The following is a 20,774-nucleotide window of genomic DNA, read 5'->3' as shown; positions in this document are numbered from 1 at the left end:
GAAGGTAGGTATCCCAACTACCACCGAAGTCTAGGACGCATGCCCACAACATATCCTCCACAGTCTGGATGGTCCGCTTACTTTGACCATCCGTCTGTGGGTGAAAAGCCATGCTAAAGTGCAGACGAGTACCCAACTCGTCGTCAAACTTCTTCCAGAATCTGGAAGTGAACTATACATCTTAGTCAGAAATCACGGAGACTGGCACTCCATGTCGAGCTACTACTTCCCTAATGTAGATGTTGGACAACTTCTTAGTCTAAATGATCTCCTATATCGGAATGAAATGAGAACTCTTGGTCAACCAATCTACGATGACCCAAATCGAATCCATTCCCCGTGCGGTCCTGGGAAGTTTCGTGATGAAATCCATATTAATATCCTCCCACTTCCACACAGGGATATCCAACGGTTGTGTCTTTCTGTGATGTCTATAGTGCTCTTCCTTGACCTTCCCGCAGGCCAGGTATCTCTTGACGTACCAGGCTACATCTCGCTTCATGCAGGGCCACCAATAATCTAGACTGAGATCTCTATACATCTTCGTCGCCCCGAGATGGATGGAAAATCTAGACTTGTGTGCCTTCTCCATCAGGATCTGGCGTACACCTCCTGCGTACGAAACCCACACTAGGCGGTGCAGTGTCAACAGCCCGCGACTATCATAGTCGAAGGAGGAAATCTGGCCGACAATGCGCTCACTCTCCCGATGTTCCTCTTTCATAGCCTCCTGCTGGGCCTCCCAAATCTTCTCCGAAAGCGGAGTCATTGCTTTCATCCTCAGACAAATATCTCTGATCGGGGCTACGAATGCCTTGCGGCTTAGTGCATCGGCCACCACATTGGACTTCCTTGGGTGGTAGAGGATCTCACAGTCGTAATCCTTCACCACATCTAGGCACCGACGCTGCCTCATGTTTAGATTTGGCTAATCCATGAGGTACCTCAAGCTCTTGTGGTCCGTGTAAATGATACAATGGACCCCATAGAGGTAGTGTCGCCAAATCTTGAGGGAGAAAACAACCGCCCCCAACTCTAGATCGTGCGTCGAGTAGTTCGCCTCGTGAGGTTTTAGCTGCCTCAAGGCGTAGACAATGACGTGCTCCCTCTGCATCCATACTGCGCCCAAACTCGATATGGACGCATCACAATACACTACAAAATTCTCCACGCCCTCTAGCTGGGCTAAGATCGGCACCTCGCACAACCTCTTTCTCAACGTCTCGAACATTGCCTGCTGCTCAGCCCCCAGTGAAATATGACGACCTTCTTCATCAGTCGGGTCAAGGGTATTGCTATCTTGGAGAAGTCCTGTATGAATATTTGGTAATAACGTGCCAACCTGAGGAAACTCCAAATCTTAGATGGAGACTTCGGAACCTCCCATCTCATTACGGCCTCCACTTTGGCCGGGTCGACCAAAATATGGTTCTGATTGACAAAGTGCCCCAGAAACTGCACGTCGCGCAACTAGAACTCACACTTGGAGAACTTCGCATACAAGCTCTCCCTCCTCAGCGTATCTAACTCGTCTCGCAAGTGCTCCTCGTGTTGTTCCTGAGTCTTGAAGTAAACCAAAAGGTCATCAATAAAGACTATCATAGACTGATCCAACATCGATCTGCATACGCGGTTCATGAGGTCCATGAATACGACAGGGGCGTTGGCGAGGCCAAAGGGCATCACCACGAAATCGTAGTGGCCATAGCAAGTCCGGAAAACAGTTTTCTATATATATATCCTCATCTCTTACTCGCATCTGGTGGTAACCTGAACACAAATCTATCTTGGAAAACCAAGATGCCCCCTGTAGATGGTCAAAGAGATCATCTATCATCAGGAGTGGGTAACGGTTCTTCGCCTTTACCTTGTTCAGCTCCCGGTAGTCTATACACATCCGGTGCGAACCGTCCTTCTTCTTCAAAAACAGGACCGGGGCTCCCCAAGGCGAACTGCTCGGCCTAATGAATCCCTTGTCTAACAGCTCCTGCAACTGTGTGGACAAATCCTGCATCTCAGGAGGAGCCAACCGATATGGTGCCTTGGCTATTGTAACACCCGTGTTTCTAGGCTAGGCATTAATATTGACATAATGGTCTAGGTTAACCTTTGTAACTCATTTTGAAGTTGACATAATGGTCTAGGTTAACCTTTGTAACTCATTTTGAAGAAATAAAAGGGAATTATGTAAATTCTATGTGAATTATGTGTTTTATGCTTAATTATTAGGTTTTAAATAATTAAGAATAAAAATGAGCGTCAAAATTAAATATTAGATAAAGCCAATATCTATTGAGAAACTTGTAGTGGCCGTGACACGGATTACAGATATATAAAGAATGCTGAAATCCGAGTTATAACGAAGAAGTTATGACCTGTCAAAGTTTCGCGACAAACCGGCACGGGGCCGAATGTCATAAAAAGTGAGTTTTTGATAAACTACTTTTTAGCCTTAGTGATCTAAACAAAACTCATAGTATTCGTTAAACCGAGAAGTTCGATAAAAAGAACGCCCAAATCTGACTTCGTATGAGGAAGTTACGATTTTTCGAAGTTTCAGCTTAGTAGTAGACAACTAAAAACTCAAATTTTAGATCGAGTGATTTTTAGCCGACACGACCTAAACGAGAATCGAAGGTCTCGTCATTTATAGCACAACAGTAAAAAGTTTGACGAAAACGGACGTCGGATGAAGAAGTTATGAATTTTTAACGGATTTCCTGTCCCGGTCTGTTAAAAATAATAATTTAAAAATTAAAGTCAAAATTAGGCGACAAAGTCTAAACAAAAGTTGTAGAGCGTAATTTTACCTACGCGTGCATATAAAGAACGTCAAAATCGGAGCCCGTATGAGAAAGTTATGGATTTTACAAGAATGGGCACAATTTTTGAGAAAATTCGCAAGGAATGGTGCTGGCCACGTGATCCTCGCATGCATAGCCCATGCGCAACACGCGTGTTGCTTGCTGATTTGACCGAGGGTGCGGTCCAATGATCTTCTGACGCCTCGCTTCTGACTCATCATCCGAGCCTCGCTGGTCCAATCCGAAGGCGCCGCGTGCCCTTCGCATGTCTGAACCCTCGCATACGTGTCCGAAGCTCCTGTTGCTGCGTGTCTCGCCTGATGACTCCTCTTCTAATCCGACTTTGGATCTCACCCTATAAATAGAGGGCTTGCGAGATCTGCCGGCTACTTTTGGAAAATGGGCATTTTTCACCCCTTTTTCAATATTTTAGCCATTTTCGCTTCCCCCGCTGCCCCGAGATAATTTCCAACGCCCGGAACACGTCCCGGAGTGCCCAAAGGCCCGAAAAAGTTTATTTTTTCGGTTTTGAAGCCCGACCTTTCGCAGAGCCCGGTTTCTCAATAAAACTCCCGGTTTTATTAGAAACGATCATTTTAGGAAACGAATTGTTGCCCGATTTTCATTAAATCAGGTGAGTGTATAGTCACTTTCAATTTACACATAGATATGAAGTATTTACCTTAAAATACGTGTTATGTGTAAATATATTAATTGTTTATTTGAGGTGACTGTTGTGTTGATATTCTATACAAGTTTTAAACTGTATATATATTTTTATCTACAAATATGTTGGGTAGAACATGGGTAGATAGTTGGTGTGTGATAAAATAAAGTGATGAGAGGTATCGATGTTTAAGATGATCTAGTCATCTAACAGAGTATAAACAACGGCCACAGACTATTTTAGATAGTCCAGTGGAACGTTAGTAGACTCGTAATCGGTACGTATGTTTGAACTATATGTTCATAAAGTGTTCTTGAACTATATGTTCCTTAGGTGTTTTTGAACTATGTGTTCATCCGTTTGACAGTATTACGTGTCGGGGTACGGGAGCGTACGGGAGTACTTTATTAGTATTTTCCCTATGCTTTTATTTTGAAGAGATTTGGAGTCTTCGTTTCTTTTGTGAAGTGATCGGACGAGCTTCATGAGTCAGTGTTTTCTTTTCCGATGCCGGATAGGGGTGAGTCTGGGGGTTCAGACCATAGACTAGGCATTAGTCAGTGTTTTCCTTTCCGATGCCGGATAGGGGTGAGTCTGGGGGTTATATACCTCACGATATTCAGACCACATCCTAGGCATTAGTCAGCGTTTCCATTGCCGGATAGGGTGCGTCTGGGGGTTATATACCTCACGATATTCAGACCACAGCCTAGGAAAAGTTCGATGCTGGATAGGGTGCGTCTGGGGGTTATATACCTCACGATATTCAGACCACAACCTAGGCATTGATAACTACCCCTGACTTAATTGTCTTGTGGTTCTTTCTTTTACGAACAAAGGTTCGTGGTTAAACTTATTCCATTCATTCAATATCTTTATCGATCCTTGTTTGCTGCTAGAGGATTTTTGAAGCAGTTTCGTTAGTTAGTTGTTCATATCGATCCTTTAGGCTAGATCTAGTAAGATCACTGTATAAGGTCAGTATGTGGGGATCGATGTTGTTAGTTCCTGTTGAGTAAACCTTGGTGATGATGTGACTTCGTGCCTATTAGGTAAAACTTGGCGACTATGAGACGTAGTGCCTATTAGATAAATCTTGGTGACGATGTGACGTCGTGCCTATTAGATAAATCTTGGCGACGATGTGAATTTGTCACCCTTTGACATAAATTGTTGAGGAAAGCAATGTTGTCACCTTATTGGTTGTTTTATGTTAGGATGTCTGGTTGGACATAAATTGCTGAGGAAAGCAATGTTGTCACCCCGTTGGTTGTCTTATTCGACATAAATTGCTAAGGAACCCCCGAAGCAATGTTGTCACCCCTAATGAAAATCCTTAGGTTGGGTCCCTTGTGATAGCTGTTTTAGGGATGTAAGGTGAGGATAACGGGAATGGGTAATTGGGGTAATTTGGTTGACTGATTGATGTTTAAACCTAATAAATTTATGTATTGTGGGTTGAAAACCCTATATGCTCACCATGCTTCCAAGCCTGACCCACTCAGCTTTCTATGATTACAGGTAGTGGACCCCGAGCATAGTCGGATGATGATGATGAGTGATTTTGGATTATAGGCCATTAGTTATAAATAACTGTTGTAAGGCTTATAATGTCTTGTTTATGCTTTTGATCTGTATCGGAACATGACATCCCGAGGTTTTGTTATGAAATAAAAATATATATTTCTTAAAGAAAGGTTTTGATAAATTTTTATCATGTTTGGTTTTGGGAACAAATTCCGCAACACTTTTAATGAAATGATTACTCTGATTTTATTTTAAAAAGCATAAATGAAATCGGTCTTTTCTGGCCGTGAAATTGGGGATGTCACAGCTATCAGAGTCGCACTAGGAAGTAGGTCGATCCTTGCCTTACCCGCCTCCTGGGTATCCATAACGTAGGCGACATACCCTGCGCAACCTTGTTGAAGGTAACGCCTAGCCCTCGCTGCCGAACAAATAGCTGGTCCACGCTGCGGCCTCTCGCCCTGAATCACCAGCTCTCCCTCACTTGGGGTCCTGACACCTACCAACTGTTGTGCACAGTCGATCACCGCTCGGTTAGGGCTCATCCAATCCATGTCGATGATAACCTTGTTCCCACACAATGGAATATGAACTAAATCCATGAGGTAACGCTCGTCATACAACCTCAACATGCAATCACTGAAAACCTCTGATGCCCTGACAGATCGGTCGTCAGCAATCTCAACCTATAAAGGACAATCTAACATGCCTGAAGACTCAGAAAACCTCTTTCTAAGTGCAAGAAAGACAAATGATCGAGTAGCCTCTGAGTAAAATTACACCTGTACTGGAATTCTGTTCACATGGAATGATCCTAAACAAAACACATAAACATAGCACATAAATATCATAACTAAGATGTATTAAGAGTTAGGGAAAATAAAACATATCCGTCACCACATTCGGTGCAGAACGTGCCTCCTCGGCGGTCAGCTGGAAGGCTCGGCTCCTCACAATTGGAGCCTCTGTCTTGCCCTGTCGGCCATCCGTGATCCGCAGGGTCGCAGGGGCTAGCGCCACCACTGGTGCTCTTGATGTCAGTCGAGGGCAGTTGGCCTTTTTATTGCAATGAAAGAAAATCAGCTCTAACGTCTGAATGGTAGGGGTAAGGGCTGTACAAGCCTTGCTAAAGTGCCCAGTCTTGCCGCACTTGTAGCAGCCCGAGCCCCCAGCTCTGCAAACTCCCTCATGTGGCCTGCTGCATTTCCCATAGCGACCCCGGCATGCTGGCCCTTCGACCTAGAGTCAGATCCCGTGGGCTTCTTCCCCGAAACCCTAATAACATGCCCAACCTCCACATTCCTCTTCCGGAGGTGCTCTATGTCGATCTCCCTCTCCCTCTCCCTTGCCCTAGCTATCATATCATCCAAGGTCAGGCATGCCGAGTAGCTGACATGTTTGCGGATTTCATCCCTCAACATGTCATGGTACCGAGTCTTCCTTATCTCCTCATCCCCTGCATACCCGGGCACCAGTAAGGCCCTCTCCCTGAACTTGGCGGTAACCTCTGCCACTGACCCAGTCGTCTGCCTCATATCCAGAAACTCTCTGGCCAACTATTGAAGCTCCACAACTGGCGCAAACTCAGCCCTAGACCTGGTCACAAAGTCCGACCAAGTCATAGCCACAATGGTTGGGGCTCCTAATGAATCACTAACCGCCTCCCACCAGTCTCTAGCTCTATCCCTCAAACATCTTGCAGCATACCGGACCTTCGACCCCTCAGGGTAGAGGCTCGTCAACTGAGTAGACTCCATGTATGCAATCCACCTCCTGGCCACAGTGGGTTCTTTTACCCCGTGAAAGTCTAAAACACCACATCCCCTGAAATCCTTGAAGGAGGGTGTGTGTGTGTCCCTGTCTGGCCAGATGTCATGTCACTCTTAAATGACCTGCGACGCTCCTCTATCAGCTCGATGATCCCTTCATTGACCGACCCGAAAATCATCGGGGTCGCCTCAAGGATGCCTCTCGTAATCTCAGATGCGATGAAGTCACGTAATCCATCATCAACTGGCTCGGAACCTGCACTCGAACCCGAACCTGATCCTGACTCAGACCCTGAATCTCCTGCTCCGTGACGTGTCACCACCATTCTGAAACAAAACACATAATCATCATGGTCATACATAACCTCGAGAGGTCTCTCACACTCTACAAGTTCCTTGGTTCTATCTCAGCCCTTCTTGACTCGAGTACGGATCCTCTGCTTTCAGTAGTACGGGCCCATACTACCTTCCACATCTATCCGTACTTTCCTCAAGGATTTCCTTGACTTCACCAAGTCCCTTTCACTACTATTGCTCGTTGCACTAATCTCATCCTAGGCTTACCCTGGGGTAACTCTCCGACCTACTCTCCGCCATCAATTGCATAAGAAATCCCTGCTACCTTTACCTAACTAGCTCGCGAATACCATTACATATCACTAAGACCAGATAATTCTTCGAATGAGAGGTCCTACCCTACAACAGTCGGACTCAAACAAGAGATGCAAAATAGGGCTAGACCTAAGTTTCTGAAATTATTTAGTCCTCGCAATATGTAACTTAATGTATTCGTTTACTAATTAGTTAAAGATAACTAGAACTCCTAAAATCAAAAAGCAAGTAGCATTTGGGCATTAAGTAACGAAACCAAGCATATCCTTAGGCCTAATCTAGCATGCAGTTCTCATCCACATATAATAGGCATATAAGGCATCCTTCCTAGATCCTCAGCCATAATCTAGCATGCATTTCTAATGATCATATCATATATCATAACAAACATGTATGGGTATCTTGGAGAAAACTTACTTGAGCTCGGCCGATTGCACGCATCAGACACCTTGTTCTTTCTCAAAAACTCTTTATTTTAAATTTTAGAAAAAGTTATTTTCTTGTAAAATTTTTTCAAAATCTCGATTTGAGTCCAGACACTCCCGAAGGTGTGTCTAAATCCCTCAAACCAACACTCTGATACCAACTTGTAACATTCCAAAAGTCAAGAACAAAAATTTCATTTTTAATTTAATAATTCATAAAACAGATTATGAGTATTTATGTAATCTTTTCAAGAAATAATATAAACCTTGGTTATGTTATCTAATGTGTTAAGTTGATATATGATTTTTCTAGTATGGTGACTTGGAGAATTCCGAGACAATACTTGGGACGAGTATGAGTAGGTGTGAAAGGTAGTAGAGGCCCATACTACCGAAAGCACAAGACTCACACTTGGATTGGGGAAAGTCATAAGGTTACCAAGGAGCTAGTAAATGGTTTTGTTTTGTTCATGTCTGTCGTTACCATCGTTTCCGTAATGACTAAGAAGATGATTGATATTCTAACCCTAGTGGTCATATCGTATCAATTCCGACTAAGATAAGTATGTTACATGGTTCAAAGAACCAAGTTCGATATAACATCCGACTTAAGCCAAAAGATTAAAGTTAAAGATAATCGAAGCAATCAATAGAAGTATTGCGATCTTTGTTAAAGTAAGAAGCTTGTAACTAGAAGTTCGACATGCTAGAATGTGATTATATCACATTAGAACATGAAGGAAGGTGTCTTTCATTCTGGAATTTGACTCTAAAAGACCCGAGCCTAAACATTGCATCATACAATGAGAGATCATTAGAACATGACCCATCGGTCTGTTATGGTAATCGAAGTAAAGAACTTATCTTAATTTAATTCTATTTAAGAAGGAGTAGGAGTCTCCAATAAGGATTGAGTTTGTACTCGAAGGTTACGACTGAAAGTCCAACATAGTACGAAGAACGGGTGCAAGATCGAGCACCGCATGTAGTCAAGAAGTCCAAGAGTTAGATACTCATTTGAAGGAACATAAGAGTTATGGTTATAACTTAGGATGAAGAGATAACTCATGGAGTTATTATACAAGTCCTGTTTCGTTGATGATTATGGGACGTAATCATCCTAAGGGGAGATAATTGTAACGCCCGCAGATTCGGGCTAGTCAATTTAGAGACAATAAACGTTAAAGTTGACTTTTTGATAAAATATTATTTTGAGTAAATAATCTTAAACAAGTTATAGTATATGTCACAAGGATTCCGTGCATATAAAGAATGCTGAAATCTGACTTATAATGAAGAAGTTATAACCTGTCGAAGTTTTGCGACAAAACCGACACGACACCGCATATCGTAAAAAGTGAATTTTTGATAAACAACTTTTTAGCCTTAGTGATCTAAACAAAAGTCGTAGTATACATTAAACCGAAACCATGCATATAGAGAACGTCCAAATCTGACTTCATATGTGGAAGTTATGATTTTTCTAAGATTTGGCATAACAATATGCAGTCCGAAAATCGAATTAGATCGATCGATTGTTAACCGACACAATCTAAACGAGAATCAAAGATCTCATTAATAGGATCTCAACGATATAAAGACAGTTGAAAACGTACGTCGGATGACAAAGTTATGAATTTGAAACAGACGTTAACTGTCTAAACCTGTTAAAATATAACTTAAAAAAAATCAAAATTAGCCGACGGAGTCTAAACAAAAGTTGTAGATCACGTCGCTACCTACGCGTGGATGTAAAGAACATCAAAAATAAAGCTCGTATGAGAAAGCTACATAATTTACAAGATAATTAATTTTTGGGTGAACCTCCGAAGCTGACACGTGGCAAGATCTGGACCGTTGCTTCCTCCCCACGCCTTGCCACTGAATGCTGACAAGTGGCCACGTACGCCCCATGAAACATATAATACGCCCAACGTACAGGGTTATTACACCCCGCATACGCCCAGGCTCCAGCCAATAAATAGAGGCATTTTTCTTCATTTTTCTTCACACCTTTTCCAAATCTTCTCACTCAAACACACCAAACCCTCTTCCTCTTTCCCTAGCACTTCCTAAGTGTTATAGGCGAGCCCCAGAGCGCCAGAAGGCTCCAAGAAGAAGAGCTTTCGGCTCAGAAGTTCTACCCGCTCAGAGCCCGGTTCCTCACTAAACTCCCTTGTAAGTGAGTCATGCTTACCCTACTTTAAGTACATCTTATGTTTAAGTTCATTATCATTATCATGAACCTATAAACAATATATGTGCTAGGTATTAAAAATTATACAAAGTGCTATTATAATACCTTTTAACTGCTCACGATATGGGAAGCTGGTTTGAAGGGCCGCATAGGGTTGTTTGATTTCAGAACGACTTTAATGCCAAAATGGTACTGCCTTCCAGTGTTTCATGTCTGGCCCCTATCTTTACATAGTAGTTGAAAAGTATTGTTTAACACTTTTATAGTTCAATAAAAACAATATTGCTCGTAGGCCTTGAGTTAATGATAAATCTAAACTAATAATTAGTCGCAATAAATATTAGACTAAAATCTAGTAATAATGATACTAAGTTTCGTCGAAGGAAAAGAGAATTGTTAGAAGCAAAGCGCTGCCCGAATTTCGAGTCATCACTTTAACAAGTGAGTACATAGTTACTTTCATCTTACACATAGATACGAAGTAGTTAATATAAATTACGTGTTATGTGTGTATATTATATATATGTTCTTGATATCTGTGCTGGATGAACTAAATATACATTTTTTATTCGATTTAAACTATATATGTATTTTATACCTATAAATATATCGGATAAAGATGGGTAGATGAAATATGAGATGAAAGACGATATAGATGATGAAAGGTGAAAGATGATGAGAATCCTTGACCTTAACAATGATCTAGTCATCTAGTAGAGTATAGATGACGACCACGAACTATTTTAGACAGTCCAGTGGAACGTTAGCAAGCTCGTAACCTGTAGGTGTTCGTGAACGACGTGTTCACCAGATGTACTCTAAAAAACCTGGCAGCTATGGACTTAATGCCTTATAAATGAACATTGACAGCTATGAATTTAGTGTCTAATAGATAACATCGACAGCTATGAACTTAATGCATGTTAGATAAAACCTGGTAGCAATGGACTTCATGACTATTCCATAGGACAATACTTAGGAATGAATGAAGGATAGATGATTCTTAGGGTAGATCCTTAAGAATAAAGAAGATAATGGGGATGGGAAGTTGGGTTAATTGTGTGATGATTAAACAAAATAATTATATTATTGTGGGTTGAAAACCGTAAGTACTCACCAGGTTTCCCAATCTGACCCAATCAGTTTATTTGTATCTTAGGTGTTGATACGAAGCTACATTACACAAAGAGATTAATGGAGATGTAAACCATTAGTGTAAATGAATGTAAGGACTGTTTATGTTTATATTTATGTTTTTGTATTAACGATAACATCCTAATGTTTAAATATAAACAGAATACATTTCTTTGGAAATGCTTTGATAATATCTTTATCATGTTTTTTAGGAACAAATTCCGCAATATTATTCTTCAAAATAGATACTTTGATTTTTAAATAAGCATAATTAGAATTTTGAAAATGACCGTAAATTTGGGGATATCACTATATATGATAATTATGTTAGCAAAAACAACTCCAACATGTTGTGACCAATTTAAATGCTCATAAATTGTAATGAATATTGTTTAAAGGAAATTTAACTGAATCTGTGACATCCCCATTTTTCACAGCCAGAAAAGACCAATTTGTTTATGCTTATTTAAAAATTAGAGTATCCTTTTTGAAGAATAATATTGCGGAATTTGTTCCCAGTAAACATAATAATGATGTTATGAAATCATTTCCGAAGAAATGTATATTTATTTATATTAAAACATTGGCATGTCATCGTCAATAAAAAACATAAGTATAACGAAATACTACAAGCCTTACAATAATTAAATTAGTGTCCTAATACTCCTTGAATATCTAAACATTATGTATCTTTCATATAACCACTTGTGAAATAATAAACCGAGTGAGTCAGGTTGGGAAACCTGGTAAGTACATAGGGATTTCAATCCCACAATGTGATAATAATGTATATCTCAAACCTGCAAATCCAAATATTATCATTAATACAAACATATCATATCTTTAAAAATTTTTATCCCATCCTATCAATTCCCACGTACAGATCCTATATAACGATCTTACAAGATCTAGCCTAAAGGATCATTATGAATAACAAACCGATGATGTTGTTTCAAAAATTCCCTAGTAGCAAACAAGGATCAATAAATACATCAAATGAGGGGAATGGAACAAACTTCACCATGAAGTTCCGTTCGTAAAAACAACATGACATTTAAGTCAGGGATGGTTATCTAGATAACTATGCCTAGCAGTGGTCTAACACCGTGAGGTATTTTACCCCCAGACTCACCCTATCCGACAATACAACATTAAAAATTGCCTAGTAGTGGTCTGACACCGTTAGGTATTTTACCCCTAGACTCACCCTATCCGTTAATACAAGATCAGACATACATGGTAGTGGTCGATTACTGACACAATTTATTGGGTCATCGTGGATCGATTGACCAACAGTGCACACTTCCTGGCGATTCGGGAGAGTTCTTCGGCCGAGAAGTTGGTTGATGTGTATATTTGCGAGATCGTTGCTCGCCATGGGGTTCCGATCTCCATTGTTTCAGACCGTGATGTTCGGTTCACCTCCCGTTAATTTTTTGCAGAAGTTCCATGAGGAACTGGGCATAAGGTTGTACTTCAAGACAACTTATCATCCACATATCGATGACCAGAGTGAGAAGATGATACATAACCTTGAGGATATGTTCTGAGCCTGTGTCATTGGTTTTGGTGGGAGCTTGGACTTTTACGTACCTTTTGCGGAGTTCTCCTACAACAACAGTTTTCACTACAACATTGGTTCTCCGCCTTTTGAGCTCTTGTATAGGCGGAGATGTCATACCTCGGTTTGCTGGGGAGAGGTTGGTCACAGGTTTATGGGGCGCATCGAGGTGGTCCTTCAGATGATGGAGATGATTCAGCAAATCAGGCAGAGTTTACAGACTGCTCAAAGTCGGCAAAAGAGCTATGCTGACCGGTGCCAGCCCGAGTTTGAATTTCTGGTCGGCGACATGGTGCTACTGAAAGTCTCACCTTTGAAAGGTGTGATTCGCTTCAGGAAGAGGGGGAAATTGGATCCCTGATATATTGGACCATTCTGGCTTATTTCTAGAGTCGGCAAGGTTGCTTATAGATTGGATCTTCCTGAGGAGCTCAGTCATATTCATAGCACTTTCCATGTTTCGTAGCTGTGAAAGTGCATGTTGGATGAGGAAGCGATGGTTTCATTGGATGATATTTAGGTTGATGAGCGCCTGAATTATGTTGAGAGGTTGGTAGCTATTCTGGTAAGGAAGGTAAAGGTTTTGCGTAGCAAGGAAGTACATTTGGTAAAGGTACAATGGTAGCACCGGAGGGACTCAGAGTGAACCTGGGAGCCGCAGGTTAAGATGCGGGTGCATTATCCGGATTTCTTCACCATAGGAGACTTCGAGGGCGAAGTCTAGTTCAATTAGGGGAATAGTAAATCCCGATTTCCAGGTATGAGATTTATTCAATTTATGCATGTTTTTCCTTTTAGAACACGGCGTGGTGAAGCCTCACCATGGCGTGTTGAGGAACTTATGGGCTGCATGTTTTTATGGACCAACATGGCATGTTAATGGACAAACACAATGTGTTGGCGGCTGGTTGAGAAAAACCTAAATTTTAGGGTTTTTCACCCTATATAATCTCCTTTAGTCCCAAGGGCTGTTCTTTTATCATCCTCCAATTCTCCATATTGACCCTTAAGAACCCTAATCATCTTTCCCTCTCATTTGTGAGCTAGCGTGGTGTTTTTGGAGCCAAAGAAGAAAGATGTTGGAAGAAGGAAGTAAGGATCCAAAAAACAAGCCCTCATATTTCAGTTTGGCACTCTTCTGGACCTTTGTAAGTGTTCAATATTCGATTTTTATTCCTCTGTGTTGCTAGATCTTGAGTTTTATCCCTTTTACTTGTTGTTCTTGAGTAAGGGATTGGTTGGATCCCATAAAGTTAGCAAATTTATGAATCTGTAGGTTTATGTGACCTTGTGAAGTCTTGGATCTGGCCTATAGTCGAGTTTTGATGCCATGCATGGAGAGTAGGTCATAAATCCCCATTTTGACCTATTTTGGGTTCAAGACATGCATTGGGCAGGCATGTCTATAAAACACCGACCTTTGGGAAGGTTTTGGTGCTAGAATCTCTTCTGGAAAGGTTGGGTTTCAAACCTTAAGGATTTAGTGCTTATTGGTTAAGCCCTTGAATCTTCAAGCCTTGTGGTTGTGTTTTTGGACCCCTGGAGTAGTTTCAATGGAGTCCCTGGAATCAGAGAATACAGCTGAATGTATTAACCTGCTAGAACTCGGGCAAACACGACGTGTTTGCAAGCCAACACGACATGTTAGTTGGGGGTTTCCCGACCGTCTGAATGCTAATGAAACATGACGTGTATGCTAGTAAACACGTCGTGTTGGGCAACATGGACTGTTGACCTTGACCTTTGACTTTGACTTTGACCAAGTTTGACCTTGAGGGTATTTTGTGTATTTTGGAATTCTGATGGAAATTGGCCATTTCATGGAATTAGGTATCGTGTATAGAGCTGAGATTCGGAATCGGGCCTCATTTGTTCTTCACAGTTTGCGAGGTGAGTTTTTCTCACTGTACTTTTGGTTCAAAGGCACCAATGTTGACCCATTGGTTGATAACCTGATATTTGTTGATAGGTTGAGTATGGAATAGATGTGCATGCTAGATTTGATTTGCTAGTCTGGTAGATCTGTAGGACTACCTGTGATACATTTTGTTTATCTGTATATGATATTATGGGTTATATGTCGACATATTGTGTGGGTTGGGTTAAGGTTGTACTGCTCCGTGCGGTAGCCAACAAACCTTGGAGCAAGCCAGATATGAGCTGAGGACCATGAGGGCATGCTAGACTCATACTGAGGGCTCATGAGCATTCCAGATACGAGCTGAGGGCTGGGAAGGGCATGCCAGACTCGTACTGAAGGCTTAGTAATATTCAGTCCGAGGATTGATCAGGTCGGGGAACAAGCCATACATAAGTTGTGGGCCCCAGGGGCAAACCAGACTTATGCTGTGTGCTTAGGGGTAATCCAGTCTTTTAGCCGTGGACCCATTGCATGCTGTTATTATATGTACTATTTGTTGTGTATTGGTATTTTGGGAGAACTCACTAAGCTTTGGGCTTATAGTTTTGGATTATGTTTTAGGTACCTCAAAGGATCTCGGGAAGACGATGGCGTGATCATACACCTCCTCAAGTTTTGTTTTTATGATTTTGGGAATACTATGATATTGAACCTGTTTTGTAAACTATTTCTAGACAATGATGATTTATGGGTTGTTTTAAAAGATTAAATTTTTCATGAATTTTATGAATGTTAAATGCTCCCTTGAGTTGAATTATTTATATGTTCCCAAGAAAAGAGTTTTGATGCATTTGTTCTTTCCATTTTTTTGGGTCCTTTGGTACATCTTTATGTAACAAGATGTTGTTTAAAGACAACAAGCCTAGGAGAGAGCTAAATTTAGAGTAGGGATTACTGTTGTACAATCTTATAGATGGATCTCTAGCCGTTGTAAAGGTGTTTGTCTGGATTGGAATGTCTACTTATCTAGCTCTTATGTAGCACTTCTCAGTTGTCCTAATTTTCTATAATAGTGTTGTATAAAAAAAGAATTAAATCCAAATTCCATTCGACTCTGAAACTCTGAATTAACTAACTAAACACACAATGAGAAAAAGTCAGCCATAAGACTGCTCGGTACGGGCCCATGGAGGGGCGTTATTGCCTACGTAACACTGCCTCCACGATGTTACCACGGGCGGAATACCGCCCCTGCCCATTATGTGGTCCTCCGTTGTCACTGTAACGAACGATAACACGTCTAATTTTTTAAATTTTCTCATTTTACCGTTGGAAAATGGTATCACTCTTAACAAAAAAAAATCTTTACCTATAAAATCATCACTTTTCTCTCTATTTCATATAAATTTAATCACTACTTTTCTATCTATTTCATATACTTTCAATACATTCCAAAAAAAATGAATTTGTCCGATGATAGTGATGGCGATGATATGTTTGTCTCTATGATGTACGAGTATTATACGAACGTGCTACTACAACCAAATCTAGCTCCTCTATTAAACAGGCGTGCAACGTTAAAAAGAGATCGTGAAGAAAGGCACATACATTTAGTTCACGATTATTTTGCGGATGATTCTGTCTACCAGCCATGCGAATTCAAAAGAAGGTTTCGTTTGTGGAAAAATGCTTTTGTTCGGATAGCTAACGCGTTGGAAAACAGGCATTGTTTCTTTCAAATATAACTTTTACATTATTTAAATACATTGCTTCTTTCAAATATAACTTTTACATATTAAATATACGTTTATGTATGGATTTTTCCAAATGAGATATGATGCTAGAGGTAAGCGAGGATTCACAGGGTTGTAGAGATGTGTTGCCGCAATTAAGCTTATGGCAATGGGAGAGTCGCCTTCGGTGACGTTTATTTGCGCAAACCTTCGTTGAATGATATACAACAACTATATGCGGCGCATGAAGAAAGACATGGTTTTCCGGGTATGCTAGGAAGCATTGATTGCATACACTGGAACTGGAGAAATTGTCCCGTGGCGTGGAAAGGTCAGTACACAAGTGGTCAGCATAGAACACCTTCAGTGGTATTAGAGGTTGTTGCATCTCAAGATTTATTGATTTGACATGCTTTTTTCAGGGTTGTGGGTTCGAATAACGACGCGAACGTTCTTGACCCGTCACCAATATACGACGATATTTTGTTAGGAAAGGCACCAGATGCTCCTTTCACAGTGAATGAAAATGAATATAAGTATGATTATTACCTTACGGATGAAATATATCCAACATATTTGACATTTGTGAAGGCGTTTCGACACCCAGTAACAAAGATACTATTTTTTCAAGAGAAAACAAGAAGGAGCACGTAAGGTTGTAGAACGTGCTTTTGGAGTTCTGAAGTCGAAATGACACATAGTTGAACTTTCGGCACGACCATATCAGTTAGCCGTTCTACAAGATATTATGTATGCATGTATCATAATGCATAACATAATGGTTGAAGATAAAAGATGAAACATTGCGGGGTATTCAATTTTGGAGCCCAGACACATGTAATTTCAAAGCGAGACAACGGAATATTTACATATGGTCATGGATATTCAAGACGCATGAAAGCACAAAAAACTTCGAGAAGATTTGACTGATTTTATGTACGATGACAATGAAAATGAATAAATTTGGGGCAAAATGTAATTTTTTTAAATGTTATGTTTTCGTAATGATTTTAAATGTTATTAAATTACATGTTTTAATTAATTTTGTTTAAAAAATAAAAATTAAATTGGAAAAAATGAAAAAAGAAATGATGACATGGGGTGTTATAACTAGTTACTCATTTTCTCTATTTGTGTTATAACACCATATTGACATGACGTGTGAGATAGCAACTTTTAGGTGTGATGATATCCTTTAACTAGTTGCCCACACCCATTAATATAATAGATGTTCGTAGTTTCATTTGACTATTTCATAGTTGATCCACATGCTTTTTTATTCTGTTTAAAAATTACAACCGAGAGTATGACATGTATCACATCGTTGTGAATGCAAATAAACAAGGTTTATAACTAATAAATAAACAATGTTTATAACTAATAAATAATCACAAAAAGACAACATTACCAAGTGAGATTGATGTTTGGTTGGTATCACATCGTTGTGAATGCAAATAAACAAGGTTTATAACTAATAAATAATCACAAAAAGGACAACATTACCAAGTGATGTTTGATTGGTGAAATTTCAAATTCTTGACGTTGAGATCTCACTATTAGTTTTATTCCCCTTAAAAAATGGGTTCCTAATTGTCCACTGCAGCTCCCTATTTTGCGAGGATAAGAGGAGAGGGCTCGCCCTTTAGACGATATGCTCAAACACCGAAGTACGTCACATATCCTCTTTTAGACAACTTCTAATCGAAACACGTAGGACTTGAGCACCTCGTTCTACCCGATAAGCCACCAGGTGGTTGATTTAGTTTTAGTTTATTTTAGTTTTATTTTTCAAGGATAAACCTATACAACTATAAAAAACAATGTCTTGTTGAGGGGTAAACCTAGAAAAATATAAAAAACAATGTCTTGTTGAGCGCTAAACCTATAAAAATACTGAATTCCACTAAAAAATATTAAAAAACAATGACTTGTTCAGGGGTACACCTAGAAAATATATAATTCCATTGAAGGAGATCATTCCACCACGTAGTAGTTTATTTATTTTTATTCCCACTGGATCTTACACCTATTCTTTCCGTCCCAAAATTATTGTCCACAGACAAAAAACACATAGATTAAGAAAACATTAGTTACCACTAACTTTATACAATAAAATAACAGTTTTACCCTTACTTTGCATTTAATGTTTCATTAAATGCTTAGTTAGTTAACTAATAATAATGAGGTATTTTGGTAAAAATGTTATTTATTTTTAGAAGTGGACTATTATTTTGGGACAAACCAAAAAGAAAAGATGGACTATAATTTTAGGACGAAGGAAGTATTATAATTTACATGTCTTGCTAATTAAGATAAACCCGGTACTTGATGTGAGTCGACGGTTATAACGCGCTTCTAAGTGAACTTGGTTCTATACACACACATACATACATACATACATACATACATATATATATATATATATATATATATATATATATATATATATATATATATATATATATATATATATAGGGTTAAGTTATTTTGTTTTCACTATGTATTGTGTGCATGTATGATTGATTCTGGACCAATCATTATAGTTATTTTAAGTAAATAATTAATGCATATTACATGTTGAAGATATAATGGATATTAATTACATCTTCAAAATTTAATATCCATTAATTACTTTCTTAAAATAACTAAAATGATTGGTACAGAATCAATCATACATGCACAATAGATAGTGAAAACATTTGAACCTAACTCTCTCTCTCTCTCTCTCTCTCTCTCTCTATATATATATATATATATATATATATATATATATATATATATATATATATATATATATATATATATTCAAAGAAAAGCTGCTACTACCATAACCATACACAACCACCAATATAAAAAACAATGACTTCTTCAGGGTTTAACCTTGAAGAATATCGAATTCCACTGACGGAGATCAACCAGGCCACATAAAACTTCAGTTCAGAAACTCTGGTTGGAGATGGTGGATTTGGTATGGTCTACAAAGGACAACTCTCTAAAGAATAGAGACACCCCTAGTAGCCGTTAAACGCCTTGATCGTAACGATTATCAAGGAAATAAGGAGTTCCTTAATGAACTCAATTTGGTTGCAAGTTTTGACCATTCAAACATCATTCGATTCATTGGCTACTGTGATGATGAGAATGAGAAAATTATAGTTTGTACGTATGCAAGAAACGGAAGCCTTGATTATCACCTCCAAAACCTAAATATGAGGTGGCGCCTAACATCGAAACAACGCCTGAAGATATGCTTGGGGGCAGCAAGAGGAATAAAGTACCTTAACTCGGGTAGGGTGTGCAGCGAAGTAATTCATAGAGATATGAAGAGTGCAAATATTTTGTTAGATGATAATATGGACACCAAAATATGTGATTTTGGTTTGTCAAGATTAGATTCAACAAATCAGTCAGATACTGGTGTCGTTACAAAGGTTGCTGGTACAAGGTTTTACATGGATCCTGTTTGCAACAAAAAAAGTAGGCTCATTAAAGAGTCCGACATATATTCATTTGGAGTGGTAATGTTTGAAATGTCTAGTGGGATGATGGCTTATATTCCAAGTCGCATTGAAGATTCTAAGGAACAATATCTGATTGACATCGTTCGAAGCTACTATGACGACCATAAATTTGTTGACAAGTTAATAGATTCAGCTATCAAAGGGCAGATTGATATGAGTTCTTTTGATAAATTTAATAAAATTGCACATGAGTGCATTAGCTTGGACATTTCGGTATCGCATGAGTAAGGCAACATATATGCAATGACATTTTTAGTGATCATCTACATTGAACGGATTGCATACTTTGTTTAATATGCTTGATGTGCACAGACTAATATTAATTTCTTATTTAACTTTAAGTTGTAGTTACAGATGTGGATAATGTTCGTTAAAATCAGAGATCTTGAAATTCAGTTGGTCAATGAAGCTTCCATTTTCTGGATATTGAAGGTGGTGTGGTGGATGATGAAGCCTTTTCCTGGTCAATGCCAAACTTTGATTGCTTCTCAAAGATCACAAGGAGGTATTTTATTGGTTATTTATTCTCACCAGTGATTATGACCATGTAAACATTGGTGCAGGTGGTGTAAGATTTAGCCGTGACAAACATTTCTAGCCACATTGCATTCTTTAACCATGAAAATATCTAATGCAGAACGCAATTGATGCTATCAAGGAAAGGTGTTGTGGTAGCAATAACACGTCATGAAAAGCCCTCTAAGGGCGTGTTCGACATGGAGCGTTTGAGAGCTTTTAGCTTCTAGCGTTTGACAAAACGCTCAATTTAAAACAAAAAGTATCGTTTGGCATTACAAGCTTCCAGCGTTTAGTTTAATCAAAACGCTCCAAATCCAAATGCTACTTCATGTAGCGTTTAACAAAACGCTACAAGCTACCCGCTACCAGCTAGTTTTGCCGAACACACCCTAAATCCGTATACCTGTATATGTTGTACAAGTAAACAAAGCTAGTAAGACCAAA

The 20,774-nt window shown here is 39.4% G+C and overlaps 1 protein-coding gene across 1 annotated transcript; it reads left to right on the top strand.

The window, feature by feature from the left end:
• Positions 1–19,610: 19,610 nt before the first annotated feature.
• On the top strand, positions 19,611–20,409 carry LOC128128972 (serine/threonine-protein kinase RIPK-like). The gene is made up of 3 exons (XM_052767701.1): positions 19,611–20,024; positions 20,160–20,316; positions 20,375–20,409. Exons 1-3 carry the CDS (start codon positions 19,611–19,613, stop codon positions 20,407–20,409), a joined length of 606 nt encoding a protein of 201 aa, XP_052623661.1.
• Positions 20,410–20,774: the final 365 nt, after the last annotated feature.

This window comes from Lactuca sativa, chromosome 9, assembly GCF_002870075.4.
Source record: "Lactuca sativa cultivar Salinas chromosome 9, Lsat_Salinas_v11, whole genome shotgun sequence".
Taxonomy (NCBI): Eukaryota; Viridiplantae; Streptophyta; class Magnoliopsida; order Asterales; family Asteraceae; genus Lactuca; species Lactuca sativa.
This window is presented reverse-complemented; position numbering and strand designations above follow the sequence as displayed.